The 21,180-nt window shown below is 36.5% G+C and overlaps 1 protein-coding gene across 3 annotated transcripts in view; it reads left to right on the top strand.

Annotated features, from left to right (window-relative positions):
• Positions 1 to 21,180, top strand: part of Stag1 (stromal antigen 1) — a 324,334-nt gene that overhangs the window by 135,689 nt on the left and 167,465 nt on the right. For 2 of the 3 annotated variants that reach the window (XM_041677069.1, XM_041677068.1), the window contains exon 5: positions 7,480 to 7,576. In XM_041677069.1, coding sequence (XP_041533003.1) covers positions 7,480 to 7,576 — 97 coding nt within the window. Of the gene's footprint in view, positions 1 to 7,479; positions 7,577 to 21,180 lie in introns of those variants that run through there. The other variant, XM_041677070.1, reaches the window with a different exon arrangement.

Raw genomic sequence — 21,180 nt, 5'->3', positions numbered from 1 at the left:
TCACCAAACCTTGACCCTTACCCCTAGGACGGCAAGGCAGCCTGCTAAAACCTTGACCACTCCCCCAGTCTATTTAAACTGCTCCTCTGAAAGCCCCTTCATGGTCTCCTACTCCCCATCTCTTCTGTGGTCATGGTTCCCATTGGGGCTACCCGAGCACCTAGAAATTTCATTAAACCTGGATATCCTTTAATTCGGCTTGTTGTCATTTGGTTTGATTGGTTTTTTTTGGGGGGGGGTATGATTTTTGTGTTGGCAGAGAGCTGACATTATCTAAAAATTCCTAACATTTATCAGCTGGCAGTTGTTACTTTTAGGTGACTGGATAAATTAAAGCTAGTTTTTTGAAAACGTTAGGCTGTTCATCTCTAACCTTATATGCAGTGTTAAAATTGGTTCTCTGAAATTAGTTCTCCTAAATTCCACTATCTGGATTTGCCTATCTCTATGGTCTGTTTTATTGTAGTTTTCTAAAACTTGTATCTTAGCATTCATATTAACCAACTTTCTTAATGAAAAAACAAAAATGATCAAAGTGATAGTTTTTATAATTGATATTATATAACCATCTAAATTAGTTTTCCTTTTATTTAATTGTTGCACTTTCAAATTGTTAAGCGTATTATCATACAGAGATCCAAATGCTTCCATAGTAATAGTGCTTCCCATTTTTTAATTTGGGAAAAACTCTCTCTTTTAACTAATTTCTCCACATAAGAATTCCCAATTGTCTTTTTTACCCTATCTGCTGACAATATCAGTGAACTGTAAGACATAGCACATGTGAGTGGAGAACACAGGCAGAGAACAGCCGGGTGGAAGATAGCTGCAGGTGATATTGTATAGCCGTGAGCTGAGGGTGGCAGCACAAGAAAGGGGATGTAGGGAAAGCCCACAGCCTATGGTGGAAATAAAAAAAAAAAACAGCAGTCTGAAAAATGTACACAGGCTTTATGGAAAAAGCACTTTGAAGGGTCAGGAGAAGGAGTTGGTTTCCCAAGCCAACTAGTCTAGGGCGGGTAAGTCTTTTGACTTTTGGATCCCAGGTTCTTCTGGAGTTCAGGTGGCAGCAGGAAACTATTTTAGAATGGCTACAAGAAAATCCCAAACTTACTCAGAGATTTGGGGGAAAAAAAAAGAAAAGAACAACAGAAAGTCCCAAACATGCTTACATGAGACTTGGAGAGAAAAGAAAATATAGCTTGGCGGAGCGGTCGCTCCAGTAGGAGTTCTTTGTGCAGCTTAGGTGGAGCTTCACATCCACCTCTGACCCATGCTCCTGGCTGCAAAGCCACAGTCAAGTGGCTTTTTCGTGAAAGTGTGCCTTTAAGTTTGGTGCTGATATGTAGCAAAAATTCTAATAGGTTTTAATAATAAAAATCCTGTTGTAAATAGGGGTGCGGGCTGCTTTTTCGTCCCACCCAGCCACCCGGCTAGCTTTACCCAAAGTAATTTCAGGGAAACTGTATTCATTTAAACACTGCCTGGCCCATTATTTCTAGCCTCTTCTTGGCTAACTCTCACATCTTAATTAACCCATTTTTATTACTGTGGCTTACCGGCACGAGTCTAGCCAGTATCCGTCTCAGAGAGGAGAGCCATGGGGTTTGCCACACTGCCTTCTTCCTCCCAGAATTCTGTTCTGTCTTCCCCACCTACCTGAGTTCGCCCTATCAACTAGGCCAAGGTAGTCTCTTTATTTAACCTATGAAGGTAACACATAGACAGAAGACCCTCCTACACCAAAACCCAAAGTCAGATATTTGGGAAAATGCTGAGAAAACAGAGACGAAGGAGCCAAACCACAGCCACCTTACCTACTCAACTTTCCTGCCAAAAAGAGAAAGAGCTCCTGTTACCTTCCGCTGTATCACTTCCTCTCTCTCTGCTCAACCATGTCACTTCCTGCCTGTCTGTACAGACCTCCAGACCTCTATGGTTAGCTAGTAGATAGCTTCGCACTCTGATTCTCAGGCAAACTTTATCATCACATATTTGCCTAATCTGAGAACAGTTTTTAAGAAGACGTCTCTTCCATGTCCGCTGCATACTTCTCAGATACATTCCACATATAGCCATCTGTAACTGTTTTTGTTTATTTGAATGATATTTAACCAAATATTTGAACAATGTCCCTGTCTTTGAAGTATGCAATTTATTTCATCTGAACAATGAAGGGTCAGGCTGCTGCTATTGGAGATTATTTAAAATATTCTATAATTTTTGAATCATTAAAAGAAAACCTTGTAAATCAAAGAACATACATATAATTTATAGCCTCTTAATAAGATGAACAAACCAGATTCAATGAAAATCTTTTTTCTCTTTTGTCAAACCTCTTAGGAAAATTTTTGATTTTTCTTCTTTTCTTTTTTCCGAGGAAGATTTTTTAAAAACCAAAATAAAATATAATTGTGTTACTCTTTCCTTCCTTTTCATTCCTCCAATCTTTCCCATGTACTAATCCTTCCAAATTCATGGCCTTTGTTTCTTTAATTGTTTTTACATATACATATGTATATACATTCCCAAATACATAAATATAACCTATTTAAGCCATATAATGTTATCTCTCTGTATAGGATTTCATGACCACTTGGTTTTAAACAACAGTAGTTTGGGACTTTTCCATGAGGAAAACTATTGCTACTACTGTTGGTATCTCTTAGTTGCCTTTTTTTTGGGGGGGGGGGGTGGTCTGAATTTGAGACACCTTGAGATTTTCCCTTCCATATTAGCATGGCCATAGGTGTTATATTTTTTTCAGATCTTGTGTAGGAAGCTCTGTTCATGTAGCATCATGGGTATAACTTCTCTGTCGTTTCTAGAAGATATCATTTTGTGAAATTACTATAACATATGTTCTTGACCTCATTTTCCTCCCACCTAAGTTTGTATCGATAAACTTGAAACAACTTAAACTGATTGTTTTGTGAAGTCTTTGGTCTAATGGCTTTTACATATGCACAAGTGCTTGCACACGCCTGCACACACACACACACACACCCCTTGTGTTTTTGTTTGTTTTGTCTCATCTGTCCCTTCTGAGAAGATATCCAAGTTGAGACAGTCTGACTTCAAACTTATATCCCCTTTCCTCATCTTTTTGACTGCTGGGGTTTCAGGTACATCACCATTACCAGAAATCTGCAAAAATTTCATCTTTCTGTTATTTGAATGATGTATTTTTTATGGTTTTGATTAAAATAATCCTGTATTGATTTTTCTTTTAAAAATATTTATTCACTATTTATGAGCTTACATTGTATTTAATGTGAGATGTTCCATGATTTCTTTCATTTGCTTTCTCATTTTTACCTCCTCGTTGTATAAAACCTTTCCTCTTCCTTATACCCCTGTATCAATTTGATTGTGAGGTGTCTTGTGTAGATACATGGCTTTCTTTCTTCCCTCTCCTCTTCTCACTCTATTGTCCCTTCCCTTGTTCTTCTCTTTACATCCCTTTTTTATTTGGTTATGTTCACACTTGATAATGCTTCAAAATCCAGACAGGATTTTTGCACTCTGGGCTTTAGTTATATAGAATCCTGTTACTTCATGCTTTTCTCTGAGCATTTCAATAGTATAATTTCATTCATTTCTGGATAAGGAAGCCTATTTTTTCAGCATATTTTCGATTTATACAATTAGCTTTTTCTTTCAAAGATTCAGTTATCGCTTTTGTGATAGCGTAAGTTTTCTCCGTGTGGTACTTGTTGGTTATTTATCTATCACTCCTGCTGTATCCTGTATTCAGTTTTCCTACTTGTGCTGCAAGTTTCCGTGCTGCAGTCTCATTCCCTCATAATGCTTTGGGGATTCGTAGGAAACTTATAATAGTATTTATTAGTGAAATCATTTTGGGGATTAAAAATAATGTAACCATATATAGTTACAGTATTCCTTAACAATGCTGGGCCATTATAGAAGTGACCTTTATACTCATTTTATTAGCTATCCCATAAAGCTTTTTTGTTTGTTTGATTTTGTTTTTCGAGTCAAGGTTCCTCTGTGTAGCCCTGGCAGTCCTGGAAGTAGGTCTGTAGATCAGTCAGGCCTTGAATTCATAGATTCTTACCTGCCTCTGCTGGTATTAAAGGTGTGTGCCACCACCACCTGCTGCCATCAAGCTTTTTTGTTGTTTTCTTTTCTGGTTGTTTGATGGGGAGGGGTCTTGAACTTCATACCTAAGAGCCATACTTTGACAGCTATGTCCATTTCTAGTTCTCACCTTTATCTTACAGTTCCTGCTACCTTAAACAGACCTGAACCGTCAACTGCGTTTTTCAACCTCTTTTGTCACCAACATCTAATTTTTTGTTAACTTTTAAAACAAAACTTCTGAGGCGTGAATGTGATGCTGCAGGAGAGAAATTTTAAGTCAGAAAATCTTCTCCTGGGGGCTGGAGAGATGGCTCAAGTGGTTAAGAGCATTGCCTGCTCTTCCAAAGGTCCTGAGTTCAATTCCCAGCAACCACATGGTGGCTCATAACCATCTGTAATGAGGTCTGGTGCCCTCTTCTGGCCTGCAGATATACACACAGACAGAATATTGTGTACATAATAAATAAATAAATAAATATTATTTATAAAAAAAAAAGAAAGAAAATCTTCTCCTTATTTGAAAGAAACCTCTTCTCGATAAGGAGTCCTGGAAGGGAAAATATGACCAACCATGGAGTTTAATTCAAATGGATTGAAAATACCTACCTCGTATTTGTATTGACATGAAGCCTCTACAAAGCAGACATTACTGGATCTTATTTATTATTGGTAGAATGAAACTTGGTGTATTAACTTTACATTTTATGGTTTGCGTAATCTGGTAATATTTGTGTGATGTTGATTTTTATTGTCCACTTGACACATTCTAGAATTATCTTGGAAAGGAATCTGAATGTGGAATTGCTTGGATCAAGATGGTCCGTGGACATGCCTGTAAGGGATTTTATATTGTAGTTAGTTCTGGTGGCTCATCCTGAATACTGGCTGCAACATTTAATGATCTGGTCCCTAGATTGAGTCAAGAGGCGAGGAAAAGTTGAACAGTAGTGTACATGTGGTAATTTACTGCTCTCTTTATTTGACAATGAGTGTAATGCGTGTAGAAGGACTAAGTTCCTCCTGCTTTGTTTTTCCTGTAATGATGTATTGAAACAATACTGTGAGCAAATGACCCCTTTTTCTCTTAGTTCAGGGCATTTTTTATTACAGAAATAGAAAATAAACTAGGAGATCTTGTGTTTATTCTGTGTATTAACCAGTCTGCTAGTTATGTTTAAAATAGAAAAAGAACTATACCAACACCAAAAGGTGTGTACATAAGAGTTTGGTTGTAATATCCCTAAAGTAGAAGCACCATTAATGTATCAAGTTTAGGGAACAAATTGATTTCGTTTTGTAATGAAAGAATCACTGATATTGAAAAACAAACAGTAAACAATGTAATCAGAAATTGATAACACTTAACTTTAATCACTGAACTGAGGAGGCAAAGGTATATAAGGCCAACCTGTTCTGCACAGTAAATTTCATGCTAGGCAGGATATGCTGCATAGTGACACCAGAACCTGTCTTAAAAAGAAATCGAAAACACATGTGGTTGTACACACACAAACGCACACAACAATACACACCAATAACAATGTGAATGAATGTGATACAGTTTTTTTGAAGGATGATGCATACCTTATATGAACTTTAAAAATTATTCTTCTCAAACTAATTGTCAGTTATAAATATCACTAAAATAGTTTACTTTTGGGCTGAAGAGGGTTTCATGTTCGGAAGGGAGGTTGAAAATATATTTCAATCCTTGAAATATTTTATGTCTTTATCTGGTTATGATTATATATCTACATTTGTAGAATTTTCTCATTATATAATTTAAGTTTGTGCATGTCACTTTATTAAATATATTTTCATGGACTTTTTTTTTTCCCGAGACAGGGTTTCTCTGTGGTTTTGGAGCCTGCCCTGGAACTAGCTCTTGTAGACGAGGCTGGTCTCGAACTCATAGAGATCCGCCTGCCTCTGTCTCCCAAGTGCTGGGATTAAAGGCGTGCGCCACCATTTTTTTTAAAAAAAAATTGATTTTATACATTTCCTTTGAAGCTATACAACCTCTTTCACTGGATAAAGTCTTAAGCAATTTTAATTAGAATTACAGTTAATTAGATTAGATTAAATTGAATTAGAATGGCAGTTAGATTTTTAAAAATATGGTAAACATAGGCTTTATTAATCTAATACTAAAATTTTAAAAGGAATTCAGAACATAATGCTTCTTTCTAAACTTATTTTCTGTATCCTTTGTGATGTACAAAGTTAATTTTTCTCTAGATGTTCTAGCATCTCTATTTGATTGCAGTCCAGTTATCCATTGGTTTTCTAACTAATGCTGATTTTGTTAACTTACTTTGTACATAAACATTTATCCAGCTATCTTGTCACCATTACTAATCTGCTGAATAACATTAGTAGACTTTGGTCTTCTTTTTATAATTTTTTATTTTACATATATAATGATGGATTATCATTTTGGTATTTTTATGTGTATATAATCTGACAATCAGTATCTTCCGTTGTCCATACTATTTATCTTCCCAGTTAATCACTAGCTTAATTTTTTCCTCCCATGTAATCTCCTCTTCTTCCTTACTTCCCTGCTTCAACACCCTCCTTTTTTGGTAAACCAGAGCTTAATCAGGATTACATGATAGAATCAGACATGAGTGGGGGAGATCGTGAGAACTTATAAGTAGGTACATCACTAAAGAAAGTTAGATTTTGGTGTTCTTATTTCATGTCATTGCTTTTTTGCAATATTTCACTAATGTTTGCTTTTAATACAGGCTATGTTGGGTGGTTGACTTATTTCTGGTTATTTGAAGTATCTTAAACATTCAAACAGCTAGATCATTTAGGATTTTGTCTTTTCTTAAGTATATATTTAAGCTATTTTATTGTAAAAATATGGAAAAATAGTTGCGTCAGTGATTTTACTACTCTCTGAAATCTAGTAAGTAGTACAGAAGTTTTTCCTATAATTTTGATTCATACATTTCATTTGCCAATACAGAACCATCCTTACATTACTTAAAAAATTGCTTGTTGCCTTGATATGCATTCTTTGTGTACACTATAGTGGATTAAGTTTGCTAAACTTAAAAATCACATATCTATATATGTCAATTTTAATATTTATCATATAAGCTTAAAATTATTTTGTTTAATAGTAACTTACTTTGATGAGATTTTTACTGTCAGCTTTATTGTAAACAAATCTTTGAGCTCTAGTAATGAACCTCTTATCAACCTTATAAATAGAGAAGTGTGCTTTTATTTGACAACAGAGCACTAGCTTCAGGTAAGATATTGTCTTATTTAATCACTTTCATATACACACACACTTAAAAAAATCTGTTTAGCGTATTGTCAAAATTTTTTAAAATTATTTTTGTATTTTTTTCCCTACAGTCCGTGGTGGATGACTGGATTGAATCATATAAACAGGACAGGGACATCGCACTTCTGGATTTAATCAACTTTTTTATCCAGTGTTCAGGATGTCGAGGTACACAGTTGTAAAATACATGCTGTTTATTGAACCTGTCACTTTATCAGTGTAACTTTACCTGCCACTACAATTTTGTTTTGATCATTTTTAGCAGAGTGTGTTTTAAGGGTATTTGCTCTTTTCCTGGTCAGTGTTACCTGCCTAAGTAGCAATGCATTTCTGTCTTTCAAAATCTTCAAAGAAAAACAGAAAATTACTGTTTATGATTGCTTTTTAATCATAAATTTTAGCATTAATTTTTTGTCTTCATTTTTAACAAAGTTTCGACAGTGAGTGTGATGCTTAATCTTGTCAACTTCATTTAATTTAGACCATCATGGAAACATACCTCTGGGTGTTATAAGGATGTTTCTACAAACATGTCAGTGAGCAGGGTAGATGCATCATTTAATCATCACATTGAGGCACCAAAAACAGTAAAAGGAGAATGCAAACTGATTGCCAGCATTCTTCTCTGCTTTCCGATTGTATCTTTTAGTTTTATTTCTTTGTTTCAGTACATTTAGTTTTTTATTGAAATGAAAATTGTTATGGGTATTTCCAAAGATACTAATACATGCTCTTTGAAGTGGGGAGCTTGTTTTCCCTGCCTGTCCATTTGGCGTTGTTCTGTTTATCCATCTTGTACCCTGATATGCATCTCTTAACTTTGATTGGGGTGGGTTTTTTGTTGGTCTGTCTGTCTGTTTGTTTGTTTTTAAAGATTTTTCAAGAAATGTTTTCTCTGTAGCTTTGGAACCTGTCCTGGAACTAGCTCTTGTAGATCAGGCTGGCCTCAAACTCACAGAGATCCACTGGCCTCTGCCTTCCGAGTGTTGGGATTAAAGGCATGCGCCACCACCGCCTGGTGGTTGAAAATACTGCCTTTGATTCTTCTACACATTTGATTTGTGTAGGCTTGCCCTTTTTGTGTCCCAGAGTTCTTTTATGTTCCTTTCATGGGATTTATTTGATTTAATATTTTCTTTTGAATGTTTTCCTGTTCCTGTAACTTTTCTTTAAGGCCTGATATTCTCTCTTCCACTTGATCCAGTCTATAGATGCAAATCTTTGAACTTTGACTTTCTGGGTTTCTGTTTTTGCATATTTATGTCAAGTTGCCTTTTCTTTAGAGATTCTCTTTAATGAATTCTATTTTCACATTTTTATTAATTTTTATTTTATAATTTATTCATCTGTTTTTGCCTTTGTGGTTTTTATTTTGGCATTTATTTATATTCTCTTTGAGTTCCTTGAACATTTTTGTAATTGGTGTTTTGAAATCATTGTCTTTTTTTTAAAGTTCAAACTAGTTTTTTTATAAAGTATATTCTGATCACAGTTTCCACTTCCCCACCCTCTCCCTGTTGTCCCACCCACCCAAATCCACACTCTTTCTTATTAGAATACTAACGAACAAATTGCCTTATGTATTAACTAAGTTGCTTTTCTCAGGGATTATCAATCAACACTGTGGTTCAAATTTCTGGAGGAGAAAAATTGTTTTTATTTTTGTGTGAGGCATGTGTTCTTGCAATGGGACCTAGGCATCTGGAGTTAGGTTATTAGTGGTGTTTATTGGTCCGGCTATCTGCTCTCACCTTTGTTAAATGGGTGTTAGAATTTTTGTTATCATATTTTTTCACATTGTAGATCAGGTACTTGGTTCCCTGAATACAGTTTGGGGGGCAGCATCTTAACATACTTGAATGGAATTTCTGAAGTGTTCCCAGCCCAGCTAGAGAAAATTTTCACTTCTCATTCTAAAACCAAACCTTCTCTGGGTTTAGATTAATACTCTGCTAATGTTCAGATTCTTTGTAGGACTGTCTAGGATCTATGTCTAGGTTCTACAGGTGGTTTTGTGGTGTCAGGGTTAAGGGTCACAGTGCAAATTGGTAGTTCTTCAGAAATTCAGGAAGCAGAATGCTGTTCTGTTTTCAGGTGAAGGTGGAAGGAGTAATACTGTCTGGGGTCATTTAAAGGATGAGGGTTTGGGGTATGGTTTGACCAACTGACACAAGGGGTTCCTGCCTGTAGTCATTGTCACAGGGTGCCATGTGGTACCTGTCAATATTGAGAATGCCCTCTCCGACCTGTGGTTGGACTGGGTCTGTGCATGGGGTTCTGGGACAGTTTTTCTTTTGGGCTATGCTAGAGAGTTAGCACATGATGAGGGACATAGTTTTCTACAACACTCTGTTCCTAGAAGACACTTAGGGATCATTTTTTTACCTTTTTTTTTATGCTTGTGTTTGGACCCACATTCTGGTATATTTTCTTCAGGCATTCTATTATTGAATTCCTATCATATCATAGCATGTGTAGGAGTGTTAAACTAAGTTTTAAACCATTTTAGAAGCACAGAATACAGAATTTACTGACATTTTAAATGTAAATTTAGTTTTTCTCTATCATTTCTTTTGTCTCATGTAAAGAGCTTGAACACTAAAAATGAAGTTATTTTAACAGTGTTAAGATTTGAGGAAAATGTTTAGACATCTTTAATGAACGATGAACAATGCTTACTTTCAGAAATGGGTTACCTATCACCAGTCAACCAAATTTTAAAATTTGATAAACTAACATTTAATGAGTTGCCTGTTCTAATAAAGATACCATGCCCCTTGTATAGTCCTGAGAGACTAGGTAACTGACAATCACGTGCCAGTATGTGATTTTTTTTTTCTTTTTGGCATTTGCTTTATCTATCACTGTTTTATATGATCCAGAGTTCGGACATCATTTTTGTTTTGAATGAGCAGGTTTATTAAGGAATAAATAAGGAAGGGGAGGGAGAGGAAGGAAGACTGGAATGTCATATGGGTGGGTACTAGTTCAGATAGTTGGGAAGTCCCTTTAAGGCAGTCAGCTGGAGTTCTCCATAGACTACTGGCACAGAAGATATTGCCTTGATTGATACTTCCAAGGAAAGCAAATACTAATAGAGATAACATAGAGCACAAAAGTTCAGACAGTCCTGAAGTTTCTCAGTCAGTGCTCTTCATTACTCAGCTGCCCATGGCTAAACTTCTGCTCTTCTTAGTCACTGTAGTACTTCTTATGGCATGAGATAAGTAATAGTCGTAACTTTACTCTTGTGCTGTTATTCTCTGTTCCTTGTCACAATCCATTTCTAGAGAAGGAACTTTGGAGAACACTTCTGAGAAAATCATGTTTGGGTCTGAACCTTAGGGAATAAATGGGAGAACCCACTTACAGAGCTCGTTTCTCCAAAAACATAAATAACAGATGCTAATTTACCAATATAATGCACAACCATCGTTATATTTTTAGCTAGCTGTGTTACAAAGTGTAGACTGCCATCTAGAGACAGACTCATCAGTGAAAATACAATCACAACTTTTAAGACATTCTAAAATATTTTATAAAATATCTTCTTAATAAGTTTTTATTTCCCCCCCATTCATACATAACCTAGGTAATTCACATACACCTCAACATATTTAACAAATTTTGTTCGAAATGTTTTTTGGAAAACAACAAGAATCTGTGCTCTTTCCCTCTGCACTTTTCCCAGCTCCCCTTCTTAGCTCTTTAAAAATACTCTTACAGGCACTATACTACTTATTTAATTAGTGAGCCCTGCATTTACTGTATGTTGGTATTTCTTTATTGAATCGCTATTAGTTTTAGTAATCTAGCACTGCTTTTCTTTTCCTAATGTTTTCTAACCAATTAATTGATACTTGTTAGCAATCTCTTTTTAATTTAATTTATGTATTAAAAACTTCCACCTCCTCCCATTTCCCTCCCCATTCCCCCAGCCTCCCCTCCCCGTTACTCTCCAGTCCTAAGAGAAGTCAGGGTGCCCTGTCCTGGGAAGTCCAAGGCCCTCCCCGCTACATCCAGGTCTAGGAAAGTGTACTTCCAAACTGAGTAGGCTCCCAAAAAGCCAGTACATGCAGTAGACTCAAAACCCAGTGTCATTATCATTGTCTTCTCAATCTTCTCTCATTGTCAGCCACATTCAGAGAGTCTGGTTTGATCTAATGCTCGTTCAGTCCCAGTCCAGCTGGCCTTAGTGAGCTCCCATTAGATCAGTCCCACCGTCTCCCTGGGTGAACGCACCCCTCATGGTCCTGACTTCCTTGTTCATGTTCTCCCTCCCTCTGCTGTTTATCTGGACCTTGGGAGCTCAGTCCAGTGCTCCAATGTGGGTCTCTGTCTCTATCTCCATCCCTCGCCAGATGAAGGTTCTATTGTGATATTCACCACAAGATATTCATCAGTGTGGCTATGGGAGAAGGCCAGTTCAGACACCCTCTCCTCTACTGCCCAAGGACCTAGCTGGGGAAAATCCCCTTGGACACCTGGGAACCCCTCTAGAGCCAAGTCTCTTACCAACCCTAAAATGGCTCCCTTAGTTAAGATATCTTCTTCCCTGTTCACATATCCACCCTTCATCCATCTCAACCATCCCATTCCCCACAAGCTCTCCCCAAACCTTCCCTTCTCCCTTCACTCTCCCCATCTCCTTTCCCCCCCAACCCCCCTGCCCCGCCCCGTGCTCCCAACTTTTGCCCGGCCATCTTAACTACTTCCAATATCCAGGAGAATAAATATATGTTTTTTCTTCGGGTTCACCTTCTTATTTAGCTTCTCTAGGATCACAAACTATAGGCTCAATGTCCTTTGTTTATGGCTAGAATCCACTTATGTATGAGTACATACCATGTTCCTCTTTTTGAGTCTAGGTTATCCCACTCAGTAAAGTGTTTTCTATTTCCATCCATTTGCTTGCAAAATTCAAGATGTCATTGTTTTTTACCGCTGAGTAGAGCTCTAAAGTGTATATGTGCAATACCTTCTTTATTCATTCTTCTATTGAGGGACACCTAGGTTGTTTCCAGGTTCTGTCTATAGTGCTGCTATGAACATAGTTGAACAAATGCTTTTGTAATATGATTTGGCATCTCTTGGGTATATTCCCAAGAGTGGAATTGCTGGACCCTGAGGTAGGTTGACTCCCAGTTTCCTGAGAAACCACCATACTGATTTCCAAAGTGGTTGTACAAGTTTGCATTCCCACCAACAATGGATGAGTGTTCCCCTTACTCCACATCCTCTCCAGCATAAGCTATCATTGTTGTTTTTGATTTTAGCCATTCTGACAGTTGTAAGATGGTATCTCAAAGTTCTTTTGATTTGCATTTCCCTGATTGCTAAGGAGGTTGAACATGACCTTAAGTATCTTTTTGCCATTTGAACTTCTTCTGTTGAGAATTCTCTGTTCAGTTCAATACCCCATTTTTTAATTGGGTTAATTAGAGTTTCAATGTCTAGTTTCTTGAGTTCTTTATATATTTTGGAGATCAGACCTTTGTCTGATGCAGGGTTGGTGAAGATCTTCTCCCATTCAGTAGGTTGCGTTTTTGTCTTAACGACTGTGTACTTTGCATTACAGAAGCTTCTCAGTTTCAGGAGGTCCCATTTATTCAAGAAGGCCCTTAATGTCTGTGCTACTGGAGTTATACATAGGAAGTGGTCTCCTGTGCCCATGTGTGGCAGACTACTTCCCACTTACTCTTCTATCACGTTCAGTGTAGTCAGATTAATATTGCGATCTTTAATCCATTTGGACTTGAGTTTTGTGCATGGTGATAGATATGGATCTATTTTCATTCTTCTACAGGTTGATATCCAGTTATTCCAGCACCATTTGTTAAAGATGCTTTTTTTCTTCCATTGTATAATTTTAGCTCCTTTGTCGAAAATCAGGTGTTCATAGGTTTGTGGATTAATATCTGGGTCTTCAATTCGATTTCATTGGTCAACATCTCTGATTTAATGCCAATATCAGGCTATTTTCATTACTGTAGCTTTGTAATAGAGTTTGAAGTCAGGGATGGTAATGCCTCCGGAAGTAGTTTTATTGTATAGGATTGTTTTGGCTCTCCTGGGTTTTTTGCTTTTCCATATAAAGTTGATTATTGTTCTCTCTAGGTCTGTGAAGAATTTTGTAGGGATTGTGATGAGGGTTGCATTGAATCTATAGATTGCTTTTGGTAGAATTGTCATTTTTACTATGTTCATCCTCCCAATCCAAGGGCATGGGAGAGCCTTCCATTTTCTGGTATCCTCTTCAGTTTCTTTCTTCAAAGACTTAAAGTTCTTGTCAAATAGATCTTTCACTTCCTTGGTTAGAGTTACCACAAGATACTTTATGCTATTTGTGGCTATCGTGAAAGGTCGTTTTTCTCTGATTTCCCTTTCTGCTACCTTGTTCTTTGTGTATAGGTGGGCAACTGATTTTTTTGGAGTTGCTCTTGTATCCTTCCACATTACTAAAAGTGTTTATCAGCTGTAGGAGTTCTTTGGTAGAGTTTTGGGGTTGCTTATGTACACTATCATATCATCTGCAAATAACAGAAGTTTGACTTATTCCTTTCCAATTCTCTTTCTTGGTTGAGTCTTTGTGTGGTTTTGGTATCAGGGTAAATGTAGCTTCATAAAAGGAGTTTGGCAATGACTCTTCTATTTTGTGAAACACATTAAGGAGTGTAGGTATTAGCTCTTCTTGGAAGTTCTGGTAGAATTCTACATTGAAACCATCTGATCCTGGACTTTTTTTAGTAGGGAGGATTTTGATGAAAGCTTCTAATTCCTCGCGACTTACAGGTCTATTTAAAATTTTCACCTGGTTTTGATTTAAGTTTGGTATATGGTACTTATCTAAAAAAATGTCCGTTTCTTTCACATTTTCCAATTTTGTGGCATACAGGCTTTCGTAGTAAGATCTAATGATTCTCCGAATTTCCTCTGAGTCTGTGGTTTGTCACCCTTTTCATTTCTGATCTTGTTAATTTGCGTGTTCTCTCTCTGCCGTTTGATTAGTTTGGATAGGGGGTTGTCAATCTTGTTGATTTTCTCCAAGAACCAGCTCTTTGTTTCATTGATTCTTTGGATTGTTTTCTGTCTTTCTCTTTTGTTGATTTTAGCCCTCAGTTTAATTATTTCCAGTCTTCTACTCCTCCTGGATGAGTCTGCTTCTTTTGTTTTCTAGCGCTCTCAGGTGTGCTGTTAATTCTCCAATGTGTGCTTTCTCCGTTTTCTTCATGTAGGCACTTAGTGCTATGAACTTTCCTCTTAGCACTCCTTTCATAGTGTCCCATAGGTTTTGGTATATTGTGTTTTATTTTCATTGAATTCAAGTAAGACTTTAATTTCTTTCTTTATTTCTTCCCTGACCCAAGGGTGGTTCAGTAGTTGACTATTCAGTTTCCATGAGTTTGTAGGCTTTCTGGAGGTAGAATTGTTGTTGAATTCTAACTTTATTCCATGATGACCCAATAGTACACGGGTGGTTACTACAATTTCTTTGTATCTATGGATGTTTGCTTTGTTACCTATTATGTGATCAATTTTTGAGAAGGTTCCATGAGATACTGAGAAGACAGTATATTCTTTTCTGTTTGGGTGGAATGTTCTATAGATGTCTGTTAAGTCCATTTGGTTCATTACATCTGTTAGTTCTCTTATTTCTCTGTTAAATTTCTTTCTGATTGACCTGTCTATTGGTGAGAGAGGAATGTTGAAATCTCCTACTATTAGATCGTGGGGTATGATGTATGCTTTAAGTTCTAGTAATGTTTCTTTTACATATGTGTGTGCTTTTATATTAGGGATGTTGATATTCAGGATTGAGACTTCCTCCTGATGAATTGTTCCTGTTATGAGTATAAAGTGTCGTTCTTCATCTCTTTTGATTGATTTTAGTTTGAAATCAATTTTGTTAGATATTAGTATAGCCACACCCGCTTGTTTCTTTGGTCCATTTGATTGGAAAACCTTTTCCCAACCCTTTACTCTGAGGTAGTGTCTGTCTTTGATGTTGAGGTGTTTCTTGTAAACAGCAGAATGTTGGATCCTGTTGTTATATCCATTCTCTTAACCTGTGCCTTTTTATTGGTGAATTGATTCCATTGATATTAAGTGATATTAATGACCAGTGATTGTTAACTCCTATTATTATTATTATTTTTTTTGGTGGCAGTGTTTGTGTGTTTCCCTTCTTTGAATTGTGGTGGTTTAGGGTTCTCAAGTGCTTGTTTTATTATGGGTGTTGTTGGCTCCTTGGTTTGTGGTTTTCCTTCTAGTATTTTCTGTAAGGCTAGGTTTATGGCTACATATTATTTAAATCTGTTTTTGTCCTGGAATATCTCCATCGATCGTGAATGCGAGCTTTGCTGGGTATAGTAGTTAGTCTGGGCTTGCATCCATGGTCTCTTAGTGTCTGTAGCATATGTATCCAAGACCTTCTGGCTTTCATGGTTTCCATTGAGAAGTCAGGTATAATTCTGATAGGTTTCCCTTTATATGTTACTTGACATTTTCCCCTTGCAGCTCTTAATATTCTTTCTTTAATCTGTATGTTTTGATTATTATATGGCGAGGGGATTTTTGTTTTGATCCAGTTTATTTGGTGTTCTGTATGCTTCTTGTAACTTCATAGGAATATCCTTCTTTATGTTGGGAAAGTTTTGTTCTATAATTTTGTTGAATATATTTTCTGGGCCTCTGTGCTGTAATTCTTTTCCTTCTTCTACTCCTATTATTCTTAGGTTTGGTCTTTTCATGGTGTCCCAGATTTCCTGGATGATTTGTGTTAAGAATTTGTTGGATTTGTTATTTTCTTTAATCAATGATCTTTTTTCCTCTATAATATCTTCAGCGTCTGAGATTCTTCCTTCTATCTCTTGTATTCTGTTGGTTATACTTGTTTCTGTAGTTCCTGTTTGTTTACCCAGATTTTTCATATCCAGCCTTCCCCTATTTTGTGTCTTCTTCATTACCTCCATTTCATTTTTCAAGTCTTGAACTGTTTCCATTACCTGTTTGATTGCTTTATCTTGGTTTTCTTGGATATCTTTGAGAGATTTATTCATTCTTTCAACCTTTTTGTTTGTCTTCTCCATTTCTTTAAAGCAGTTTTTCACATCCTGTTAAGGTCCTCTATTATTTTCATTATGTTATGTTTAAAGTCGATTTCTTCTACTTCTGGAATAGGGTGTTTCAGTCTTATTGTTGCGTGATTCCTGGATTCTGGTATTATCATGTAGCCTTTTAGGTTTTTGGAGTAATTCTTGCATTGGCGCCTGCCCATCTTTTCCTTCAAATGCAGCCAGGAGAGTCTTGGTGTCTTGGTCCAATCTTTGCTGTGACTGACATTCTGTGTTCATCTCCTCAGTGCAGGAGCAGAAACTGTTCCAGGGCAAAAGGCCTTGTGGACAATAGGGCAGGCTTGGGGGAATTAAGAAGCCCCTGCAGCAGGAGCTGGAGAGTCCCTGTGCTCCCTTCTTGCACCTTCCGCCCCAGGATGGCACACACTCATCCATCTGGATGGATCTCCTCAGTACAGGAACAGGGACTTCTGGTAGTCCAAGGACCCTGCAGACAAAAGGACGAACTTGGGGGGAGGGCTGGGTCATGTGGAATAAAGAAGCTCCTGCAGCAGGAGTAGGAAGTGCCTTGTACTCCCTTCTGGTTAGGCAAGCAGACACTCACCCCTCTGGGTGGATAGCCTGAGTGCAGGAGCAGGAACTGTTCCTGTGCCAAGGACTTTCCAGACAATTGGGCAGGCTTGGGGGAGGCAAGGTCTTGTCAAATAACGAAGCCCCTGCAGCAGGAGCTGGAGGGGCCCTGCTCTCCCTTCTCTGACCATCTGCCCCAGGATGGCACACACTCACCTGTCTGGATGGAACTCCCCAGCACAAGAAAGTAAAAATGAAAGAAACGAGAGAGAGAGAGAGAGAGAGAGAGAGAGAGAGAGAGAACCAAAAGTTGGCCCTGTCATGTTTATAGTATCCCTTTAACATCACAATGTTAGGTAATATTTATTAAGAATCTGTAACTCTAATCTTTTAAATAAAAGGATGATTCATATATAGAACACTTGGAAGGACTTTTCTGTTTGGAATACTTTTTGCTAGTATAGAAGGGTTATTATATTTCATCACATCTTTGTGTCAGTGACATCAAGTTCTGAGTATGCAATGTGATGTCATTAAAAACTAGAAACTATAATATTATTTGAAATCCTGTTATACTATCAGGTAGCAAGAATTTACCTGTTTTTAGTCTCCTGTCTTTTATTTCTTCAGGTAACTGTCACCTTTATGCATTTTTATTTTTACTTGGCCTGAGACAAAGGTTAGGTTCCTACTATGGCTAGTACAGGACCTAGGGGAAGGAAAATTTCAAATGGGAAAGAAGCATCAAAGAAGAGGATTCCAGTTCTCCATACTATAATAATGTTTACAAAGATACCTTTGAGACAGTTTACTACTTCTTTATTTCATTCTCTTAAATCTGGTAAATATACGATATTTTGGATAAGGGTATCTAGTGCTGTTGGCCCTTTTTTCTCTGTATATGAAGACTGTAGGTAGAAATGGTTAGACAACTGCTGGAATTACTTTCTGGTTCTAAGAGAAAGGTTCAGTTCTTCCATGCCCTCTTGTGGCTCACAACCATCTGTAACTCCAGTTCTAGTGGATTTGACTCTTGTGACTCTTGCAGACACCAGGCATACACTCATATTAAAAAAAATAATTAAAATTTTTAAAAGGATTTATTCTACTCATTTATGTATACTTTGTTTTGAGAAATACATCCTTCAAGATATTTCAGAAACATATGTTATATATTTCTTACCCCTCAAATATCAGTCATGTTTTCTTTTTCCTGAACGTAACCAGGTTTTTCAGCTTACCACATACCTTTTTAGTAATATTTTAATATATGATATATATTTAAGTATTTCTTTTGGAATATATGAGTGTATCATGCACATTATTCTCTATCAATCCCAGATGGCATTAATGTATTTTGACAGTTCAGTGGAACCCTTAATAATGAAGAACAAATAGTGATTAGTCCTAGCCATTCTGTCAAAGTATATCAGTTACTAGCCAAATCTGTTTGCAAATTGCTGTTAGAGGTCTTAGTTTTCTCATCTGTACATTGAGAAAGACTAGTACATTCTCATAAAACTGTTGGGCAAATTAAATGTATTGACATGAAAGCTTGTTAGTAGATAGTGAGTAAGCACTCAGTTACTGACTGTTGCTACCACTGTCAGCATTGTTTTTTTTCTAATGTGATTTTTATACATGGCATGTCACTTCTTAATTTTTGCTATTACAGTGATTCACAGGATACTTGTAAATTACTTACACATTTTTAAATATATGACTGCTTTGTATAAGTATAGTCTCAGTATCAAAGAATTTATGAATTTGTAGTTTTCTTAAATGTTTGAAAAATTACATACCACAGAGGTTGAACTAAGCCTTTCTCTCATGATCAATTTTAATCATTTTATGTGGAGATAAGGTTTTGCTCTATAGCTTGATATGACCTCAAACTGAGAAACTTCCTGTGTAAATCCAAGGGCTGGGATTACAGGTATGCGCCACCAAGCCTATCCCAAGTTATTATTTATTGTTAAAAACAGAATCTTTAAATTCTTTTCTTCATTGGAAATATTTCCTTCCTGGAAAGACATTATCAAATCATCTTCTATTTTTTTTTTTCAAAAAGGTGTGTGTAGGTGTGTTTGTGTGTTTAATTCACTTGTCTATGTTGGTAATAAGTTAAATAGTTCAAGATTCTCTCGTGAGTTTTTAATGTTTAAAAGAGTAGCATTTAATCTCAGTGTTTCTGTTTCTTTGTTTTAAGAATTTTATTTCTATGGATGTAGTACATCACAAATATGTTGTTCACTCCCTCCTCTCTTCTTGTCATATAGTCTTATCATGTAGAGAGGTTAGGCTGAGATCATGGTCACGTATTATTATGCCAAAGCAGACATATATACATCTTTATAATTCAAAATACAAAGCCGGGAGGTAGCTCAGCAGGTAATGGTGTTTGTTGTCAAGCCTGGCAGCCCATATTTGATCCCTTCATGGGATAAAGAAAGAACTGGCTTTTGCAAGTTGTCCTCTGACTCCCAACTATGGGCCCACATGCACACACACATTTACATTTTTATACCAAGAGAGGTTTGAATGTAAAAAATTAAAGAGCCCCAAATCAAATGTCTTAAGATCACCTCTTTAATTTTGATGCTAGTGTTCAGTTATGCAATTTGTTTTTCCTTTTCAAAGAAACTTTCAGTAAGAAAATACTCAGAATGTTAGGTACTTTTGAAACAAGAAATGCAATGAAAATTTTAATAAGCCATGGTGTATGTAGTACTCTATAAAGTGTGTTACTGGGGGCATAGGATATATATATATATATTTCCTGTTAGAAAGTGTAAAATTCTGTAGTGTATTGGATAAAACTTTGAAAATACCTGAGTCTACTTATAAATTACAGAAAGTGAAAAAAATAAAAAATTTGTTTCTAAATACAATTTAGAGCTGCTATAACATCGAGAATATTTTTTTATAATTTAACAAAATATAATTTAAGGGAAAACTGTTATAGCAATCTGGAGATGTTATCAAAGTCTTTTTTTAGTCATATTGTCGAGAAGAATGAGCAGTTGAATTAATAAGCAATTTACATTGGATAGTTCCTGTGTTAACGCTCCAAATAATGGGTTTTTTTTTTTTTGAGCTACTGTATTTCAGTGAAAGTGCAAGTAAATGTACTGTGCTTGAACTTGAGGTATCAGTCATGAAAATAGAGAAGCGCATTATTTATAATGCTCGGGAGCTTAACAGCAGTGTGTTTAAGTTAATATTCAAATAGTATTGCTAATATTATCCTTACTCTTTTTTTTTTCCTTGCCCAAGGGTATAAACAACCAGTGACGGGTAAGGTTAGGTTTATAAGGTTTTAAAAGGCTTTTCATGTTTCTAAAGTTTCTAAGTTGCAGAGTTGGTTGGAAGAACCACAGGGCATGGGTATTCTAAGGAAATATGATTTTTCCCCCAGTTCCTGATTCTACCGTTGTTATTTGGCCATATTCTTAAAATTAGAAAAATTCATGGAACAAAGATATAATTTACATTAAAATTGACACATTTCCGTGTTCAATTGTATGACCTTTTACAAATGCATTTAACTACCTAATGCCTCTTCAGTCACAATAAATATATAATAACTTTCCTATCTCTGAGTTTTTTACACTGAATTTCTTATCTCTCCTCTTCAAGTATACTTGATCATGCTAAGGGCTTTCAGCTTCATCAGTTTTTTTTTTTTTGTTTTTGTTTTTGTTTTTTATTTTCAAGACAGGGTTTCTCTGTAGCTTTTTGGTTCCTGTCCTGGACCTAGCTCTTGTAGACCAGGCTGGCCTCGAACTCACTGAGATCCGCCTGCTTCTGCCTCCCAAGTGCTGGGATTAAAGGCGTGCGCTTTCACCGCCTGGCCTGTAGTTTGCTTGTTGTAGAAGTATTTTAGTTTGTTTTTTAAAGACAGGATTTCATTGTGTTGCTGTGAGTAGCCTAGAAATCCCTAAGCAGACCAGTCTGGCCTTAAATTCACAAAGATATTCTTCTGCCTCCTGAGTGTTAGGATTAAAGGTGTGTTCCTTCAGGCCCCATTTTGGAGCTTTGTACAAATAGAGTGATGCTCTGTCTTTTAAAATAATTCATTACATTTCATTTACTTATTTTATGTACTTATGCATATGTGTATATGTG

The sequence above is a fragment of the Microtus oregoni genome, unplaced genomic scaffold, assembly GCF_018167655.1.
Source record: "Microtus oregoni isolate MIOR12 unplaced genomic scaffold, Mior012 000028F_ref0000031, whole genome shotgun sequence".
Classification (NCBI taxonomy): Eukaryota; Metazoa; Chordata; class Mammalia; order Rodentia; family Cricetidae; genus Microtus; species Microtus oregoni.
This window is presented reverse-complemented; position numbering and strand designations above follow the sequence as displayed.